General features: G+C 43.9%; 1 protein-coding gene across 3 annotated transcripts; it reads right to left on the reverse strand.

Moving 5' to 3' along the window:
- Nucleotides 1-135: 135 nt before the first annotated feature.
- Nucleotides 136-17,811, reverse strand: S100Z (S100 calcium binding protein Z; the record flags this gene model as incomplete). Of its 3 annotated transcripts, XM_080371832.1 has the most annotated exons (4): nucleotides 136-1,473; nucleotides 2,669-2,826; nucleotides 3,616-10,291; nucleotides 14,768-14,819. In XM_080371832.1, the coding sequence occupies 3 exons, from the start codon at nucleotides 3,695-3,697 to the stop codon at nucleotides 1,315-1,317; spliced, it is 399 nt and encodes a 132-aa protein (XP_080227958.1). In that variant the 3' UTR covers nucleotides 136-1,314. The 3 variants fall into 3 exon arrangements, with proteins under 3 accessions (XP_080227958.1, XP_080227959.1, XP_080227957.1); XM_080371833.1 differs by lacking the exons at nucleotides 3,616-10,291; nucleotides 14,768-14,819 and adding an exon at nucleotides 17,735-17,811; XM_080371831.1 differs by lacking the exon at nucleotides 3,616-10,291 and having other exon boundaries at nucleotides 14,768-14,891.
- Between the last annotated feature and the right edge of the window lie 211 nt (nucleotides 17,812-18,022).

Genomic DNA, 18,022 nt, shown 5'->3' on the forward strand with positions numbered 1-18,022 from the left:
TTATTCAGTTTTTACTGAATGGGGTCTGGGGAGGAAAGACAAGTGAAATGCATTCTTCAAATGTTGACTAGCAGCGTATCAACATCAACAAGGGGATTTTTTTTATTAACCTCTTACACAAACAGAAAATCTTCATTTAATTCAGACATCTTTTATTATAGTTTGAAGTTGCCAACAAAATAACAAGGAACAAAGGGAGTTCTCTGTGGAAAGGAAAAGCTACGACACCTTGCCACTGAGGATTCTCAGGGCTTTAGAAGTATGCTTAATTCAAACTGGAGTGTAGAAGTACTCTTAATTCAACCCACGAGCAGGTTAACATGAAACCGGATTACCCTACTCTTGCCATGCCTGGCCATGGGGTCCCACTGCCCCTTTTGCACCACTTCCACACAGTGGGTTGGATCAGTGTGAGATTAAATAATTGTTCCATAAGATGACTCACATTACAAAGCTGTGCCCTGGGATCTCACCATTAAATCCCCCACAAGTGATCCTCTAAAAGCCCTCTTAAGGGTGCCAGAATAGTGAAAGCAGAAGGCATTTATATTTCCCCTGAAGACCCAGTCCTTCCATCAGCCCTCTGAGCAGTTTGCTGACTAAATATTCTATGTATTTAAATAATTTATCATATGAATAAATCCATTTATGCCAAATGAAGAGTTGGACTACTGGGATGCAGTAATGCCAGCACAACAAAATTCAATCTGGGGAGATGGGGGAAATGAACCTGTAACAATGACAAGCAGTACTGTCTGCTCAGGCGGCAGGAGACAGCTGTGACCACATCTGAAATATGAGAGTGTGGGGAGGTAATGAAACAACATCCAAAAAGGGCTTTAGAACAAGCAGAGATGAGCAAAAAACAAGCTGGTCTTTTTCTGCTGCAAACATGTGGTTGTTGTAGAATGACTGAAACCTAAATTGCAAGCTTTATGCCTCGTTCCAAATTTTCCAATTCGGAAAGTATGTAACTATCATTCCTGTGCCTTTTACTTCCCACTGACATTTAAGAAATAGAGGTCTCGACTCTTGCCAAAGGATCTGTCACCCCAAGCCCTTGACCTGGGCAACTGATGAATGCATGTTACAGATGCATGCAGTGCAAAGACTGAAAATATTCAGTCAGATCTCAGGTAGTGTAAATCGGCTTTGGTCCAGCTTACACCAGCTGCTGATCTGCTCCATAAGTGTCTTACAGCAGTAACAGGTGGAGGGATGATGGTTTGTATTCACTAAATGCTGATGACAGCTACCTAACTAGGCGTGCTTTGCTTCCATTTGCCGCCAGGAGACTGACTGTATTGAGCATTTTTAAAACCCCTCTTTCTTTAGCTGTTCTTCAAAGAAATCATTACAGGCCACAGTCAAAGCAGCAACCAGAATGACAAATTCATTAAAATCCACTTCATTGTCTTCATTGGAGTCCAGATCTTTCATAATCTTATCAACCAGAAGGGGATCCTTTTGGCCCTAAAGGGAAAGAGAAGTGACTTAACTGTGCAGATCTTGAATGCGTGTCTGATGCACCTGACAGTGAAACCCACTGCTGTGTCACGAGCCTTGGTGCTATTAAATAAAAGGCTGCCTGAAACATGCACTTGAATAGTAATATACTACTAGCCACAGCATTAAAAACATAGGTCTGGAGTCCCAGAAGTGCACAGCAACAGAAACTGAAGATGGTGCAGCTCTTAGAAGGAATACAGGTAATAAATAGGCACTGAAATGAATCAAACAGTTTTTAGGAGCTGCTGAGCACTGATTTCTTTTGACAAGACGAATTTATAATGCGCATTTCTCTGTGTCATCCCTTAACCAACAGTACTTAGATTTTCAGCAGGCTATTCATAAGCGGTCCTCTTATACATTCATTCATCATATTCAGAAGATTCCTACTTAGCAAACAACACATCCCATTTAGTGGGAGTAAGAACAGTGAATCTCGTAATAATAAATCAATAGCCAAGATTAAAAGAAAATCCAAATAAAGGAAATTGATATAATGTAGAAAAAAATGCCACTGGTGGTGATAGGGTCCACAACAATTTTTCCTGTTAAGAGGATACAGAAAAACAACTATGAATCTGGTCATGATTCCATAAAAAGCACCCAGGCTGTGTAATGCAGATCATAACAAATGCGCAAAGAGATATTCAGATCAGCAGCTTATTGCTGAAAGGATTTTCTTAGCAACTCTCTGCAAGGCACACAAGTAGCTGTGCTGTGCCTGTGGCCATTGTGCATGAGCTACCTTCTTGTCTCATGAGAACTGGTTGCTGGATTTAATTCTTTGAAGGATTTATCTATGCCCTATTATAAAAAATGAACAAACAAACAAAAACCTGATTAAAGCCTCATTTAGCATCGATTTTTCTACTGCTTCTAGGCTGCCCTTGCTTTCCTGCTCAAATGCACAGAGGAGTAAGCAGAGCACAGGTACCCATCTGCCACTGGTGGCCAAAGCTGGACCACCCTCTGAAAACACACTTCTCAAACAGGACATTTGACCTCATCTCCTTCTGCTCAGCTCCACAAAGCCAACTGTCATCTGAGAGGCTGTGTCAGGATGCGTCTTGCAGAAGGAGATGCTATTCCTGAACACTTGGATAGCTGCTTATGCCACTCATGAAGCAGTAACTCAAGAGGTTCAGGAGCTGCATCTTACCGAAAGGAAGTCGGTGAGCTCCCTGGTGAGAAGCTCCTTGAGTTCTCCTTTACTGAGCTTGTATCTGTCTCCTTCTTTGCCAGAGTAGTGATGGAAAATTCTGATCAAGGTGTCCATCGCGTCCTCCAGTGGTGTGGACATAGCAGTGAGTGGGTGAACTGTGGGGCAAAGAAGCAGAGTCAGTGACATTGCACAGGAGCCAAACCAAAGGCTGGTCTCAGGGAAAGGATGGAGAGCTAGCTGAAGACAGAAATTGCTACCGGTACTGAAGAAGATGGATTTTCAGTTGATCCATCCTGCCAGCTGTGTGTGAGCAAGGCCAGGCTATTACAAAACATTGTCCTGAGCTTACTAGCAATTACTTTGAAAAGATAAACAGAAAGGAGGGCCTTTATTTAAGAAAGTGATCTACTGTGCAATCATTTTGCAAAACTACTGTAAAAGGAAATCTCTCATACTCATAGCTGAAAATATAGGGAAAAGGAAGGCACACCATCCTGCCTGTTCATTCAAAGGTTTTCTCAAGAAAATGAGATCAACAAATGATAGCAGCCCAAGCGGATGTGCATTTATACAGAAGGGTCCACATCAGTTTCTTAGGTGGTTAATAGAAGCATCAGCTTTCTATTTATTTGGTTGTGTTTGCTTGGGCTGACCTTTTTCCCTGTAAATTACTTGCAATAAACAAAAGTGAGCTAGGCACTCCTGAGGGTTTCCTTCATCGAGCATGCAGTAAGAAAGCACATGGGGTAGCACCACCGAGAAAAAAGATGGAAATGCAATTAGTTGCTGAGCAGCTGCCTCAGAAAAAAAACAAGAAGTAGAAATTACATGAAAGGGAAACATTATGTTGATTAAGCCCTGGGAGAAAGATTAAAAATCTAGAATGAAATTCAAGGTAAGATTGGAGTCCTGAGCAGTATCACTGTGCAAAGGCTAAGACTTACCTGCTTTACAGGCTAGCTGAGGTGTGTGCAAGAAAATACTCAGATCACAGAAGGTGACGGTCACCTTTCTTCCAAACCCCATCCACAAGCTCTTGTTTATCAGGCTGAGAGGGTGGATTACACCGATAGAGACAGACGTATAATTGTCACAAGGATGACGGGGCTTCTGTTTCCCTCTGCATTTGCCTGCTCTGTTCAATAAAAGCTGCTTGCTGTAAATGGGTCACTAAAATATTCACTAGGCAGAGCAGAGGGCTGTGTGTGGAACACACAAGGTATCTTTTAACATTTGACCTTTTACAAATATGCCCATCTGGGGGCCTGAAGGTCAAAATTAGAAAATGCTAACAATCACCAAGGCAGTATAAAACAGCTTGCCCACTTTTAAAAAGAACTCTTTCCAATCTGTCTCTCCGCACTTCTACAGCTGAGAAACTAAATGTGTCACTACTGGCAGCCAGTGTTCAAAAATACTTGGGTACCTAGGGGTAGGCTTGTAGGTGGGCTTGCCACAAATCTCTTGAGACATCTACCTTTATTGTCAGATATTTCTGTAAGCCTAAAACATTGGCTCTTGATGAATGAAAGTAGTACATGGCTCCTCAGAAGGAAACAAGGAAACCAGTTTCAGAGGGAGGTGTGCCTGGAATTACAGTGTGCACTGATCAGCAGGCTTGGCTTTGTTTTTGTTAGTCCTACACAACAACTGTGGTTCAACAGCTCTCTTTTAATAAGTGATCTTCCCCCACGAGGGCTTCCCCTGCCCCGAGCCCAGGGACTCACTGACCCCAGGGGCGATGGCTGAGGGGCACAAAGAAACAGCAGCTTCACCGTGGTAGGGCCTACTTACTACCCAAAATACCAAATAGCCATGGTTTTCACAACAGCCACATGAAATGAGAAACTGCTTGCCCCGGTTTGCTTTCCTTCAGTAAAGCCCTCCGCTTGCTGCACGTGCGTGTCCAGCGAGCACAGCTGCGCAGATGAACAGCCAGAGGGCACACAGCCGCAGCTCCTTCTCTCTTTATTCCAGCCAGGGGGAAAGAGAACGAGGTGGGCATTGGTTTTAGCCCTGAAATCTCCAGGCAGTCAGAATTCTGAGTGCCAGAGCAGATCTCAGCCCACTCCTCTGCCTGCCTCCTTTGCCTCCAGACATGATGTTCCTTCTGTCTGTGCCATTGTGACAAGTCTCCACAACCCAAGGGCTCCCGGCTGTGCCCTTGGGAGAAGGGGGAGGGAAGGGTGGTGCCGCACAAAAATGCTGGATCCCATGGTATGGGAGGTGACTGTGGGTAAAGCCTTATTTCCAAAACAGTAGGCAGGCTCTTCTGATGAGAAGTCCCTGGGGACATGCACAATACTGCATGCAGGGTGTATGACTTCATCTTCCACCAGTGCCATCATGAGTGCTCACCAGGGATGGGGGGAGCCAATACTCAAGTGAATTTTAGAAAAGGTCCAGGCAGAAACCAGCTTGGAAATGTTGATATGCTACAAAAGGAACCTAGTCCCTCCTGGACTCAGAGGAGAGCTAAGGAAGTTGCTCTCCAAACCTCTTCTGTATTTGGGGATAGCTAATGGGTACCTGGTTTTGTACAGAGGGAATCCCAGTGCACTAGCAAGCACAGGGATCTAGTTGGACTATATGCAGCATGTGGGAGAAGAACATGGGTGATATCAGGTGCAGCACACCTCTCCCTCTCAGATCCTGGGCATTTTGAGTGTCTTTGCAGATGCTAAGAAAAGGTATAGAGTCTGTAACGTAGCTATAGCCATGCAGGGCTGTATCTTGCCTGTGATTCACTACTGCTTATAACTATTGCTCAGAAATATTAACCAGATAAACATCACAATACTGAGGGATTTGTGGGGTGTGTGGTGTGTGGGGTTGCCGCTTATTCAACAACAGTTTCACCCACAACCAGAAAATAAACCATGGTTCAGCCAATACAGAAGTATAAAATCCTTCTGTTTGTCTATATATTACATAAATCCTCTGGCTGATGAAAATTGCAAATCAATTATCTAAGCAGTCTACAGGAGCTACAGCTTCCAGGAGGCAGGTATAAACTTTCAGAGCTGCCATCCTCAGGACAGAAGAAAGAAGGGTTTCCTCTATCACCTCCAGGACATCAGCTCAATAATTTACACAGTGATATAATCTGTGCAATCTCTTTCAATAGCTACTTTCGCTCCAGCTAATTGCATAAAACCCTCTCTGTTCCATGCTAGTGGATTACATGTTCACAGGCAACAGCTGAACTGAGCTTGTTTGTTCTAAAATCGACATAGCCTACAAGCACTTCTGTATTAGGGCAAGACCCAGCTCCATGTCAGCAGCCGCGATTCCCCCACCAATCCTCTCCTGCACTCTGGTTTCCCTCAGACTAAGCACAGAGCCAACACCAGACGTGGTTGACAGAGGGAGTAGGACTGCAGCATGATGGTAGACATGGTGAAGATTGGTGTCTTCCCCATTCATGACCAAACTTTTTCCATCACAGCCTGCTGAATCATGGCTGTGCTGGTGGGAAGGCACCTCTGGAGGTGCCTAGTCCTACTTCCTGCTCAAAGTGTGATGATCACCAACACCAAATCAAGTCAGCCATGGCTTTGTCTAGTTAAATTTTGAAACTCTCCAAGGATGGGGATTTCACAAGTTCTTGGGTAATCTGCTCTAATGCCGCACTTACCTCCCCGGGGAAGATGGCTACTCTGATATCCAGCCTGAGCACCCCAAGCTGCAGTCATGGCCCTTGACCCTTTTTGCACCATCTACCACTACCACAAAGAGTCTGACTTTGTTGAGTTTATAAATTCCCATCAAACAGTCTTGGGTTCTCAGCCAAACTAAAAAATAAACTTGGAAGCAGCCTGTCCCCTGACTTGCCCGATCTAGTTCCATGTGTTAGTGTCCCCTTAACAATGCGCTTGCCCCTTGCAGACTGCTCTAGCTGTGCTCGTCTCCTAAACAAGTATTTCAACACTGAAGCGTGCACTGCAAAATCAATGGCTGTCAGAAGCAGAAGGGCAGATTTTTCACCCAGCGTGGCACAAATATGCTAGAGGACTGAATTCTGCCATCTTTGTTCAGGCAGTAATAGATGCTAGAGGCTTACAGAACAAGTCAGCCACCCAGTTTCACCAGAGCAGTGGAGGTTGTTCCTTGCCCTGTAAACCTGAGAAAGGACACAACCAGCTATGACTACTTCTTTTAATTTTAGTTGGGGTAGTGTAGAGGTACACCCAGCTGGGAAACTACAGGACTGCTCCTCCCGTCCTACATGGAGATAGGGCAGTCAGACCAGAGGAAGAAAACCTTATTGCTGGTCTCTACTTCTTAAAAAACTGAGCAGAGTTCTGCCCTGTGTGAAAGCAGACAGCCCCTGACATAGTTCAGCAGACTTCTTGCCCCACAGCTGGGAAGGAGAAGCTTTGGCTTCTTCACCAGGATTTTTTCTTGGAATCTTCTTGAGACAACATAACACAGGCTGCCTTTAAGCCAGAGCAGCCTATAAAGTGACAACCTAAGCCACAGTAAAATACTGCTTAGCTTAAGCGGGAGGATCTCATGCTTAGGGCATCTGGTTTTCAACATTTACCAGAATGCACGTGGGGAGTATTTTCTCACAAATAATTATTGCATTGGGAAAGGCAAGTCAGCCTCCCACCCACATCCTGCCATTATTTATTTTTCCCAAACTCGTACTGTTCTTGGGATGCATATGTTTTGAATCAATGTTGTACCCCCAAAGCGGCAAAAGGTGTGATGGGAAGCAACTGGGAACACTGCAAGGCTCAGAAGGACAGATATACTATACACTAAAAAGCTTACATTAGATCAGAGCGTAGATTGAAGAGTTTATTAATATAGACTAAAAAGCTTATAAGAGACTTACATTTGAACAGTATTTCTTGTTAAGTTATAATGATCACTCTTACGTTTTTAGGATTTTTAGAATTTTCATCTGTGTTTTGTTCCCCTGTCTGGGTTGTTGATTGATTTATCTCTTTACATCAGGCATGTCTCCCTTCCCCACAGATTCTGGTTCCCATCTTCAAGACCGTTTTAGCTGCTGTGATCGCATAGGCAGCAGAATAGCAAGGAGCTATTAAAGCTCTTGCTAATACCTTTTACCACCTAAATGTGGTGGTTTACTCTGTAGTCATCTTTTTTAATAGGTTACGCTTCAAGGGCTGCCTAACTGAAGTGCATCCTGATCTCATTCTCCGCTGGGTCCTGTTAGGGATGAGATTGTACACTTCTTTTCCAAATATGTAAATGACTTTTTCATTGAAATGTCCAGATCATTGAACTCTGCTTGTTCCCATAGTGGTAATTTCTCTTGTGATATTCATTTAGGACAGAAACTGGAGCATTTTCTGTACATGAGGTACTGACTTGGATTACTGCCTACTGCTCCCCTCTTCTCCTCTCAGAAAATGAGCCACCATTTCCTCCCTCCATGAGCAGTGAGTGACCACCCTTTACTAGCCTGTGAAGGCAACATCAAGTTGTATAGGAATATTTTGTTATCTGGAAAATAGCCTAGAAAGCCTTCATTAACCCTGAAATGGAGTTCTGAAGTGATACTCTGGCTATACAATTCTTTCTCACAAGTCTCCGAAGCAAATGTGTCTATCCAGCTATGTAACAGCCCAGTCATTTATTACGCTAAAGCAGTCCATCTATGCCAAGGTAGGATACCAAAATTGTGTAAAATACCCCAGTGCAGACACAGTGCCGGAGCCAGCTCTGCCTCAGGTAGCAGCAGGGGATCCCCTTACAGAGCAGCTCTCCTGCCCTGTAACCAGACAGCATGCACCCAGCCTCAGCTGGCTTTGGTAGTTCGTGTTACAGCTAGGATTTTGCAGTGCCTCACTTTCTTAACAAAGCCAAGACAGTAATTTCCTTTGTGTTAAACCCACAGACCAATGAGGCAAATCCACCCTTGACACACTGATTCTGACCAGCTCATGTTTCTTCCTAATTCGAACTCACATCAGTGTGGAGCAGCCTTTGTCCTACTTCACCATCCAGTTCCTTCCACAAGATTTTTGCAGCTAGGTTCAGCTTATGCTCTGTAACTATTGGGACCCCTCCTTACATGTGGTGCATCGCAGGACAGTGGCCAAGTCACCTACAAGGTTGTAGCAGTAACAGAACCTTCCACAGGCTCTCCCTGATGTGGGATGGGCTGTGGAGTGACTCCTGACTCAGTTCCTCCTTTCTGGTCTTCAGCTATCCAGCAGCTGTTACTTTGGGAATGGGTTTCCTAGGGCTAGCATGACTAGCTTTCTGGTGGCAAGGAGCACCTCCAACCAGCAAAGGCCCCTGGCCAATACAACTGCACGTTTTACATGCACTTGGCCATGCCATGATGTGTGTGGGGCCACCAAGGATCCGGGTGCACAGCTCAGTGCATATTTTCCATCGTCTCTGCTCTGTCTGTGAGCCATGTGCTCAAGTGGGTCCTTCTTGAGGTAACTGCCAAATACACTCACCTTTCTTTTATCACCAGTGCCGAAATAAATAACTACCAAAAGATGTAGCAGAAAAAAACCACTCCGGACTGACTTGATTCAATATTCCTGGGCACTGTTGATGTTAAATCAATATAGAAAAATGAGGCAAATAAAGTTTTAACTTAGTTTGTATGTATATATAAAACAAAAGGTGCATTTCTTTTGGTCTGGGGCTGCCCCTTAGTGTCCTGCTGAAGAACTGCGGCTTCCAGATCTCACGCTAACAATGACTAACAAAGCTGCAGGGCCCAAGGGAGACAGACTCCCACCTGACTGCTCCAGGACACACACAGACGTTTCACCACTGCATTACTACAGCAAGCTCTGCATAAGACTCTGCGTTATCAACAACAAGCCAAACGAGAAGTCATATCATTAAAAATTACAGAGAAAAGAAATACCTGTTACCCGCAGCTTCTTAGCTAGAGCTATACACTCTGCAAAGAATTTAAGTGCTTGGTATCAGTCAGCGTTACAATAATGGGATTTAAGCACATGCTTTGCTGAATTCAGGCTGTATATTCCACTAATGGCCCTTGATGACACATCTCAAACTTACCGCCTGATGTGGGAAAAAGAAAGTTCTGAAGCACTTAAAGCCAGTGCTACCATTTGGAAGGTAAATGGAAGAAGAGACCAGAGTAATGTAATCTCCAGAGCTGTTACAGGAGCAACCAGCAAATAGCCATGGATTCTAGTCCAAATGCAATGGGATCAAGAAGCCTGAAGAGGGCACTGAGTGCCAGTAGATGGTGAGGTTACAGAACGAGTGCTTGAAGATGATAAGGCCACAGCAAAAAAACTAAATAAATATATTTTGCAGGCGTTTTCACTATGGTGGAGCTTGGGGAGGTTCCCATAAGACAGAGAAAGGGACATGCTGAAGGATAGTCTCAGACTGAAGCGTAGGTAAAAGATGTTGTAGGGCATATCCTCAAAACAAGCCATAACAAGCCAGGACTGGATGGTATCCACTGCAGAGGTCTAGAGGAACTTGAGGGGGATGAATGATGGGAGCCACTGGCTAAAATCTGCCTCAGGAGCACAGCACAGAAACCTGGCAGGTACGTGGAGAGATGCCAGGCGGTATCCAGAGAGCTGCCGAACATCAAGTCTGCTGTCCATATCGAGTAAGGAGGTAGAGACCAGCCTGAAAACCAGAAGGGTGGGAACATGATGAAACACAATATGCTGTGGAAAAGTAAAGAGAAGTCATAATGTAAATCTACTGACATTCCCTGAAAGAGCCACTGGTGGGGGACCTCCCTGATACTGTCCACATTGTTCCCAGAAAACATTCCTCACTCCTAAAGAACCTAGGTTGCCATGCGATACAAGGAAAAGACACACGATAAATGGCTAACTGAAAGATAGGAAATCATGAATAAATTACTGAGTTTTACAAGTGAACTTGTAAACCCATTGATACCACCAATGGGGTCCCACAGGAATCGGTCCTGGGGCCAGTGCTATTCAACATATTTCATTGATGATCTGGGAAAGGGAATGAATAATGAAGGGATAAAGTTTTTTTGTTGATAGCTGTACAGAGAGAAGAAGTTAAAGTCCAGCTGTGAAGAATGCAGAAGGACCTCATGGAACTGAGCTATATAGTGCGAGATAAATTTAGCATAGATGAACACAAAGTGACATGGGGAAAATCAGGTTTTTGTACACAACTATGAGCTTTGAGTTGACTGTTGGGATTCTTGAGTGGGATCTTGGATTTATGGCAAGGAAAAATGTTGGTCCAGTAAGAATCTGAAAACAAACCGGATTAGGAAATAAATAGAAAACAGAAAAACAGAAGTGGTTTTATGCTAGTAAGTCCAAGGGAAGCCCACTTCTTCAACCTCATGGTGGTCCTCCTGCCTTCATCTTACAAACAGTACGGCAGGATTAGAGGAGATAAGGAGGCAAGCAGTAAAGAAACAGCTTCTGTGTTAGAAACAGCTAAATACACAAGTCATCTCAGTCTGCAGAAGGACATAACTGAAGATATGAAAGAAGCTTGCACATTCAAGCATGGAGAAGGCATGGAGAAGGTACTAAGTAATTATTCATAGTCTTTTCCAATGCAAAAATACAGAGAAAAAAAACCCCACAGACAACGAGTTCAAAAGAAGCAAAATAATATTTTTAAGCTGCTGAACTGCTTGCTGTGACAAATTCCTGGGAATAAAAATACTTATTGAGACCTACTAAATATGAAACTTGTGCCATCAAGACATCTCCAAAACACAAATCATGGGAGGCTGGGTTAGCTTTCTGGAGAATTACCAGCCTTGCCACACTCTAGTCCTCTTTCCTACATACCTACATTAGCCACTGTTCCTAGAAGGTTACTAGGTGAGAACTAGCTTTGCTTGTTACAAGAAAAGCCAGTTATATTGTTGCTATCTGAAAAAAAAAATATCTCCTAACAATGATGTGGGGCCACCACTAGCTCTGACAGTCTCTGCTTTCCTAGAGGACTGTGTGGTTTAAATGCCTGTCCCAGTAGTATTAGAATAGGGAGAAAATTCATTAAAAAGTTCAAGGCAGACAAAACATTCATTTCCAGGACAAGTTTACAGGAAAGCAAAACTCTGAAAGCAGAAGGTGCTTGCAATCCTCTTTTGACATTCCCATGGCTATTACAGCTGCAGCTGCTCTGAGGGATCTGCTCTTGAAAAGTGAATTTTTGATGGTACTAGGAATGGAGCTGGACCAACAATACAGAAGCAATGTAAGTTTCAGCAGAAGCCAGCCTGGGTGTTAAAAGCAGATGTAAATTAAGAGCCAGAGGCAGATGTTGTTGAGGTACAATTGGTTTAACTTCTTCAAAAAAACAAGGAAATTAGGGTTATACCAAGTTTAATGAACACCATGAATGGCCCAGAGACATGTTGCATGTATATGCAAACCAAGAACAGCTGACATGGTCAGAGGAACAGAGAAAGACAGCTGGCACAATTTCCTCTTCACATCTTAGAATTTACTTAGAATTTTGGGCTGCATGTTTTCTCTCCATTTGGAGGAGAAACTGAGAACACACTGCACTGTGCAGGTACACTCAAGTGTATCAGCAACACACACCACCCTGCTGTGGTGTCTGCATCCCTCAACTTTGCAGGGCAGTAGCAGGAGCTCCTAGCTCCACCAGCCCTGGCAGGTACCTTGTCCAAGCCAACGGCCAGTGGTGGGGTTCCTTCATCTCAAATAACATGATGGCCCCATGGGCTTCTTGTTGGTCTCCTGACTCGCACCCCAGCCACACACTCTCCTGTCTCATACCACAGTCCTGTGTCACCTGGCACGTGAGATGATGAGAGGCTAGGTGTAAGCCTGGTAATGGTGACAGGGAATGCACTTGCACTTGTGTGTCCCTGGACACAGCTCAAACAATGGCAAAACCCATTCTCCAGCCTTTGCCAGTGCTTGCTGCGGGGTGTTCAGATCCCTTTGTTTCACTTCTCCTTGCTGCTTTTATCCTTGCTTCTGTGCCTCCCAAGCATAGCATTCACGCAGCCCTTCAGCCCCTGCGTTTGCAGGAAGGGTCTCGCTCAGCTCCAGCAGACCTCATCGGGTCTCACTCTATGGCATGAGGCTGTCATATGAGGTTGTGGATCATTTCCCATGATCTTGCTATGGGAGGCCTAGTTTTTGTGGCTGATCAGTTAGCTCACTTTCAAGTCTGATGTATTAGATACACAGAAGTAGCCTGAATAGAACTGCTTCAGCCAACACCTCTAATGCATTAAAAAAAAGACATTAGATAGATGTGGCAAGAGAAGTAGACACAAGTGACTGCAGAACTATTACTCAACCAATACACATCACGCTTAAAATATCTTACCAAAATTTGGACATAAACTTGAATAAAATCACCAAAGTGTGTTAAAATGGGTGAGTAAAAGTTTTGACAGGTAGAAAGCCCACAAAGCAATTATCTACTTTGTGTGCCACTAAAAGCAGTCATCATGTCTGCTGTGGAAAACAGAGTGATCATGCACAAATCCATGTAGACATTTACTGTTCTGTTGCCTTCTAAAAGAATGAGTAATGGCTTATTGCCCTTACCCTGTTTTCCAAGTACCCCTATAACAAAGCCTTGAAAGAGCTGGTTTTCACAGAGCTTCCTTTTCATCTCCTCCCTCCCACGCTGAACGATATCCCACCTTTGATCAGTGGGTCTTCAATCCAAAAAGCCACATAAACCGTTTTTCAGCCGCAGAACATTGCATAGGTTGCATTCAAACTCTCTGATCCCAGTGAGCTTTCTACACTTATTATCCCTAAGAGTTTAATAACATTTACATTGAACCTTCTAAGAGGCATATATTCCTGTGAAAAGAAATTCCTTCATAATCAGAACTATATGAATTTCTGTTATTTGCTTTTCAGTTCTTTGACCAAAGACTCTGAGCTATGGAAAGGAGAATGTCAGTGACAGATATCATGTGCAACATTTTTTAAATTAAGCTTTTATCTCCTCTGCAAGTATTTTTCTGCCTTGTTTGCAGTGATTTTAGAGTGAAATCAGATTTTACCTCTATGGAAAGTCTTTTCCAAACCAACTATTTTTCCATTGTTTAAAGGTTGTTTTAAAGTTTATTGTCCCTCTGGTATTTCCAAAGGAAGCAGGACAATACACTGACAAAAACGCTGACACTGCTATTAAATGAGATTTCAGATGTACTTTTGATAATACAAACTACTGCCATCCCTGAACTAAAAAGCATGATGATGATATCACCATCCTTATTTACTTTTTTTTTTTTTTCCTAGAGAAATTCTGTTTCTTGGGATAATTGGCAGATACAGAAGGCTGGCAGGGTGTCAGGAGCAAGTATATGCTACCGTCTTGTTTCTATTGTTGAGTTGGGTGTTTAAATATGTTAATTTTGTTACAAAAGTGCCAGTATCCATGTTTTCAGACAGAAAGAAGAAATCTCAAATACCTGAGGCTGTTAAGATTCCTTGGAATCATACTGTGGCAGAAGCATGACAGAAGCCAGTATCATATCAGTAGTGATTGCTACCTTAACTCTACATCCCTCTAATTAGGGTACCTTTATTAATCACATGCACATATTGTGTCTTCTGGTGGTCATTGAGACAACAAGTGTAACAGGCATTAATGCCTTTCATTCTAAGTGTTATCTACATAAAATTATGCCACTTACAGAGCAAATGAATAATTACTTTCCGACAACCAAAATCACAGATATTGCTGACCCATGAAAAGCTCCTAAATGATGATATCACAAAGTATCTAGATTTTTTGTGTCAGGGCACTGAGTCCAAGCATTCCCCATTTTTTATTCTTCAGTTCATTGTCAAAAGAAGTTTGCAGTAAAATGATGCTCTCATCATATCCTCTAACGATGCAACCCCACTGATGGGGCAGGTCCAGCACTCACTTGTTCCTGACTCACCTGGCATGGTGGGGGTCTGCTTGAGAGCTGCCCAGCCTCAATCCTGCCTTTGATACCAAACAGAGGTGCACTTGTGGCATCTTGCAAGAGTATTTACCACTGAGGAAGATGGAGGGCTGGTAAAAAATGGCACAAAGGGGAGCCTGCCTTTGCTCAAAGGGCAGAGAAGGTTCACTCCTTACTTTAGAAATACATTTATTTCTTACCTGAGTCCACTCTTGTGAAGTGGTCTGAGTCACCACTCTCCCCAGCACAAAGTATTTTGTAGCTACAGTGGTCATGGTAAACATGCATTAAGTTACATAGATACATTTGCAGGTTAAGTAACATTTCCACAATGACAAACTTCACGTGGGCTCAGCTGCTGTGAAAATAATGAAAAAAATCAGCTATGACTGACAATAAACTTCTGCATGTCATACTACTTCAAAATCCTGGGGATTACAGGAGACAAACACCACCACCTCTTCTTGCTCAGATAAGATTATGCTTGGAAGACTTCATTTTAGCAGTGGTTTAGATCCAATAACAATGAGGGAGACAGGAAGATATCATGAGAAAATCCTGCTTCAAAAGATACTTTCCAGGAGCCCCGTATCTCTCCTTAGCAATTTGCTTCCCTGATCCCACGCTTAGCAGGGATATTTAATATCATCTGTTAAGTCCTACTCCTTCTCTAACATCAGATATCTATGTGTGTCTTGAAATGGGGAGTTACAAAACCATTTGCACAGCACAGGGAAACCTGGATTAAGTCTTTCAGATTTGTGCGTCAAAGAAAATGTGCAATAGCAGCTCGAAACAGAAGAGGGAGCCTGTAATCACAGTATCCGCTCCTTTTGCAGATTTTCAGAAAATGAAACAAAACACGACCCTGTATGCAAAATTCTTTCCCCAACCGATCAATACAGTCCTCGGCCACCCCCTGAATAACACCGATGCCTCTGGGCTTAGGTAGACAGCTTGGCTGGTACGTGACACGCGCCTCTGCCCCTTTGCTGAGAAGCCACGTCATGCTATGTGCTCTTTGCCCACTGAGACGGTACCACTTCCCCATACTGCAAGCCTTCTGAATTAGAGGTTAATACGCAAAAGTAAGGAAGTTAATTCAAGGTGGACACTCTACTCCATGGAAACACCAAGAGCCAAGGAGATGCCTGCAACTCTGACTTCAGCGCAGCAGCTTTAGCTCAGCATTTAAGTAATGGAGAAGCAGATGCTCTGGGAGGAAGGAGGGAGGATGCAATTTTAGACACGCTGAAACAAATGTCTACCTATCCATATAGGATCCTTACATACCAGAGCAGAGATGTGTGTAATGACTCCCTTGCCATGTGCAAACTAACTGTGAGGAGCTCTCTACTTTGACGAGGGAACAAAATACACAGCACAAAGGCACCGTGAGTTCATGCTGAGGGAAACTGTGTGTTCACTGGCATAGCATATGTGCCACACGCACACTACAGTGACCCCACTAAGTGGACAAGCCCCCCAAATGGTCCTCAGGCCACAGAGCTCTGTGGAGCCTCTGTTCCTGATCACACCTGACAGGTCTGACCCAATGTCTCTGGGTGCCTGCAACTAGCCATGACTAGGAGTGGGCATTCGTACCAAACATGGCTTAAATTTAAACCATACATGGAAGACAAAAGGACCTTGAAACAACAGGGCTGCTAACATCTGTCTTATCTAAAGCCTTACTATCTCGAACTGAGTTGGAGGCAGTGGGAACTGTGACCTTAGTGGCAGTCAGGTGCTGCCATTTCCCAACTTCTGGCAGCGTTATCTTCACCCTGTGCTGTCACACATCCTAGCACAGGACCTCCCCTATCAGCCTGCCCATGCCCTGCCATAACACAGTTAACAAAGTGAAGGTGGCTGTGGGATGACTCTCTCTCTTCTTTCCTACTATTCCTCCTTCTCCAGCCCCTTCTTGACACCTCGTGCAGAATTTAATTCTGCAGAACTCACCCTAGGCTGAGTTTTGTCGAAGTTGGAGCCAGCTCTACATCCTTCACCAGAAAACCCGAATAAAGCCATCTACACTCCTCAGAGACTTCACAGCAAACAGCACCAGTTTACCAGCCACAGAGAGCTCCTTTGTCCTCTCCATCACTGGCCCTGCTAGCTAAAAACTCACGGTGGCAGGCTCTGGGAGTTGAGCCTTAGTCTCGGCTGCTAGCCTAGGGTCTGGCAGCAACTCAGACATTTACTGAGGATTGTCTTGCCAGATACTATTGTAGTATTCATGACTCTACCAATTTAATGACATATAGTGGCCCGAGGAGTTTCCAGGCAACCAGCCTAACACACACAATGCAGTCTTCATAAATACAGCTGAGCAGTTCTGTAATTTCGTTTCAGCATTGCATTTTACCACCAAATCACTCTTCACAGCAACAGCACCCTCCACACCAGTTCACAAATAGCATCACCACAATACAGCCACCTCCAACATTTCCAGCTGTACTCCCAAAGTTAATGAAGAGAAATTAGTGATTCTGACCAAAAGCAGGCAACTTCATTTGAATGTGTAACAGTACCACTTGCTTCCAACATGTCCTGAACTACTGCTAAGGGCTTGCCCTCAATATTTGTACACAGTGAACCACGTCACTCAGTTCATCCCCCCACAGAAAGCCAGATGCGTTTGCCTGACTGGGATTTGAAGACGAAATGTCAAGGGGTCACGATGTGTCAAACTGGAAGTATGCCCTAGTCCTGACTCACTGCCAGCTAAATCCAGCAAGCACCAGAGCGTGGTATTCCTGCCCCAGCCTACACTGCCATTTTGATTCATCAATTGCTTCTTGTGTTTTCTTCATATCTTCATGGCTTTTGTAAATACGTAACACAGAAGTCTCTTCAGGACTTTCAGGAAACTTCTACCACTGCATCTTATTTTTTTAAATTTATGTTCTACAAGTTAATAATTTCCTTTGTTTTTTTCCTCTTATTCAGTGGGTCAGCCTCTCCAAAGAAGCAGCATATCCTTTGTTTTCCCACATTAAATTACTCCATTTTCCCAAGTGCTCAGAAATACAGACACAGGCCCCATGCAAACAGTCTCTACCTCCCCACACCCTGTACTGTGACAGTACAGTTCCCGTCACAGACATTCAGACACGGGAAGCACAGGCCCACTGCTAAAACACAGCACCAGGAGTACATACCGTCCTGAATTCAGACTCAGTGCAGACAAAGCACAAATGCTGATGACGTTCCCCACCGCCTCATGTCCACGCATCACTTCCTTCTAGCAGCTGAGAGCTGGCAAGCACTATAAAGGGGAGGGGAAATCAAATAAACGGCAGTAAAGGTTCAGTATCACACATGCTAAATGCTCAGTTTCCAGCAGTTTGCTTCCTGAAGGTGAGGCACAAAGCTGGAGTGCAATCCCTAAACAAAATGCAGCTGTTAACTGTGAGAGGGACATCCACTCATGTGCCACCTCATACTTA

Source organism: Falco punctatus, assembly GCF_963210335.1.
Source record: "Falco punctatus genome assembly, chromosome: Z".
NCBI lineage: Eukaryota > Metazoa > Chordata > Aves > Falconiformes > Falconidae > Falco > Falco punctatus.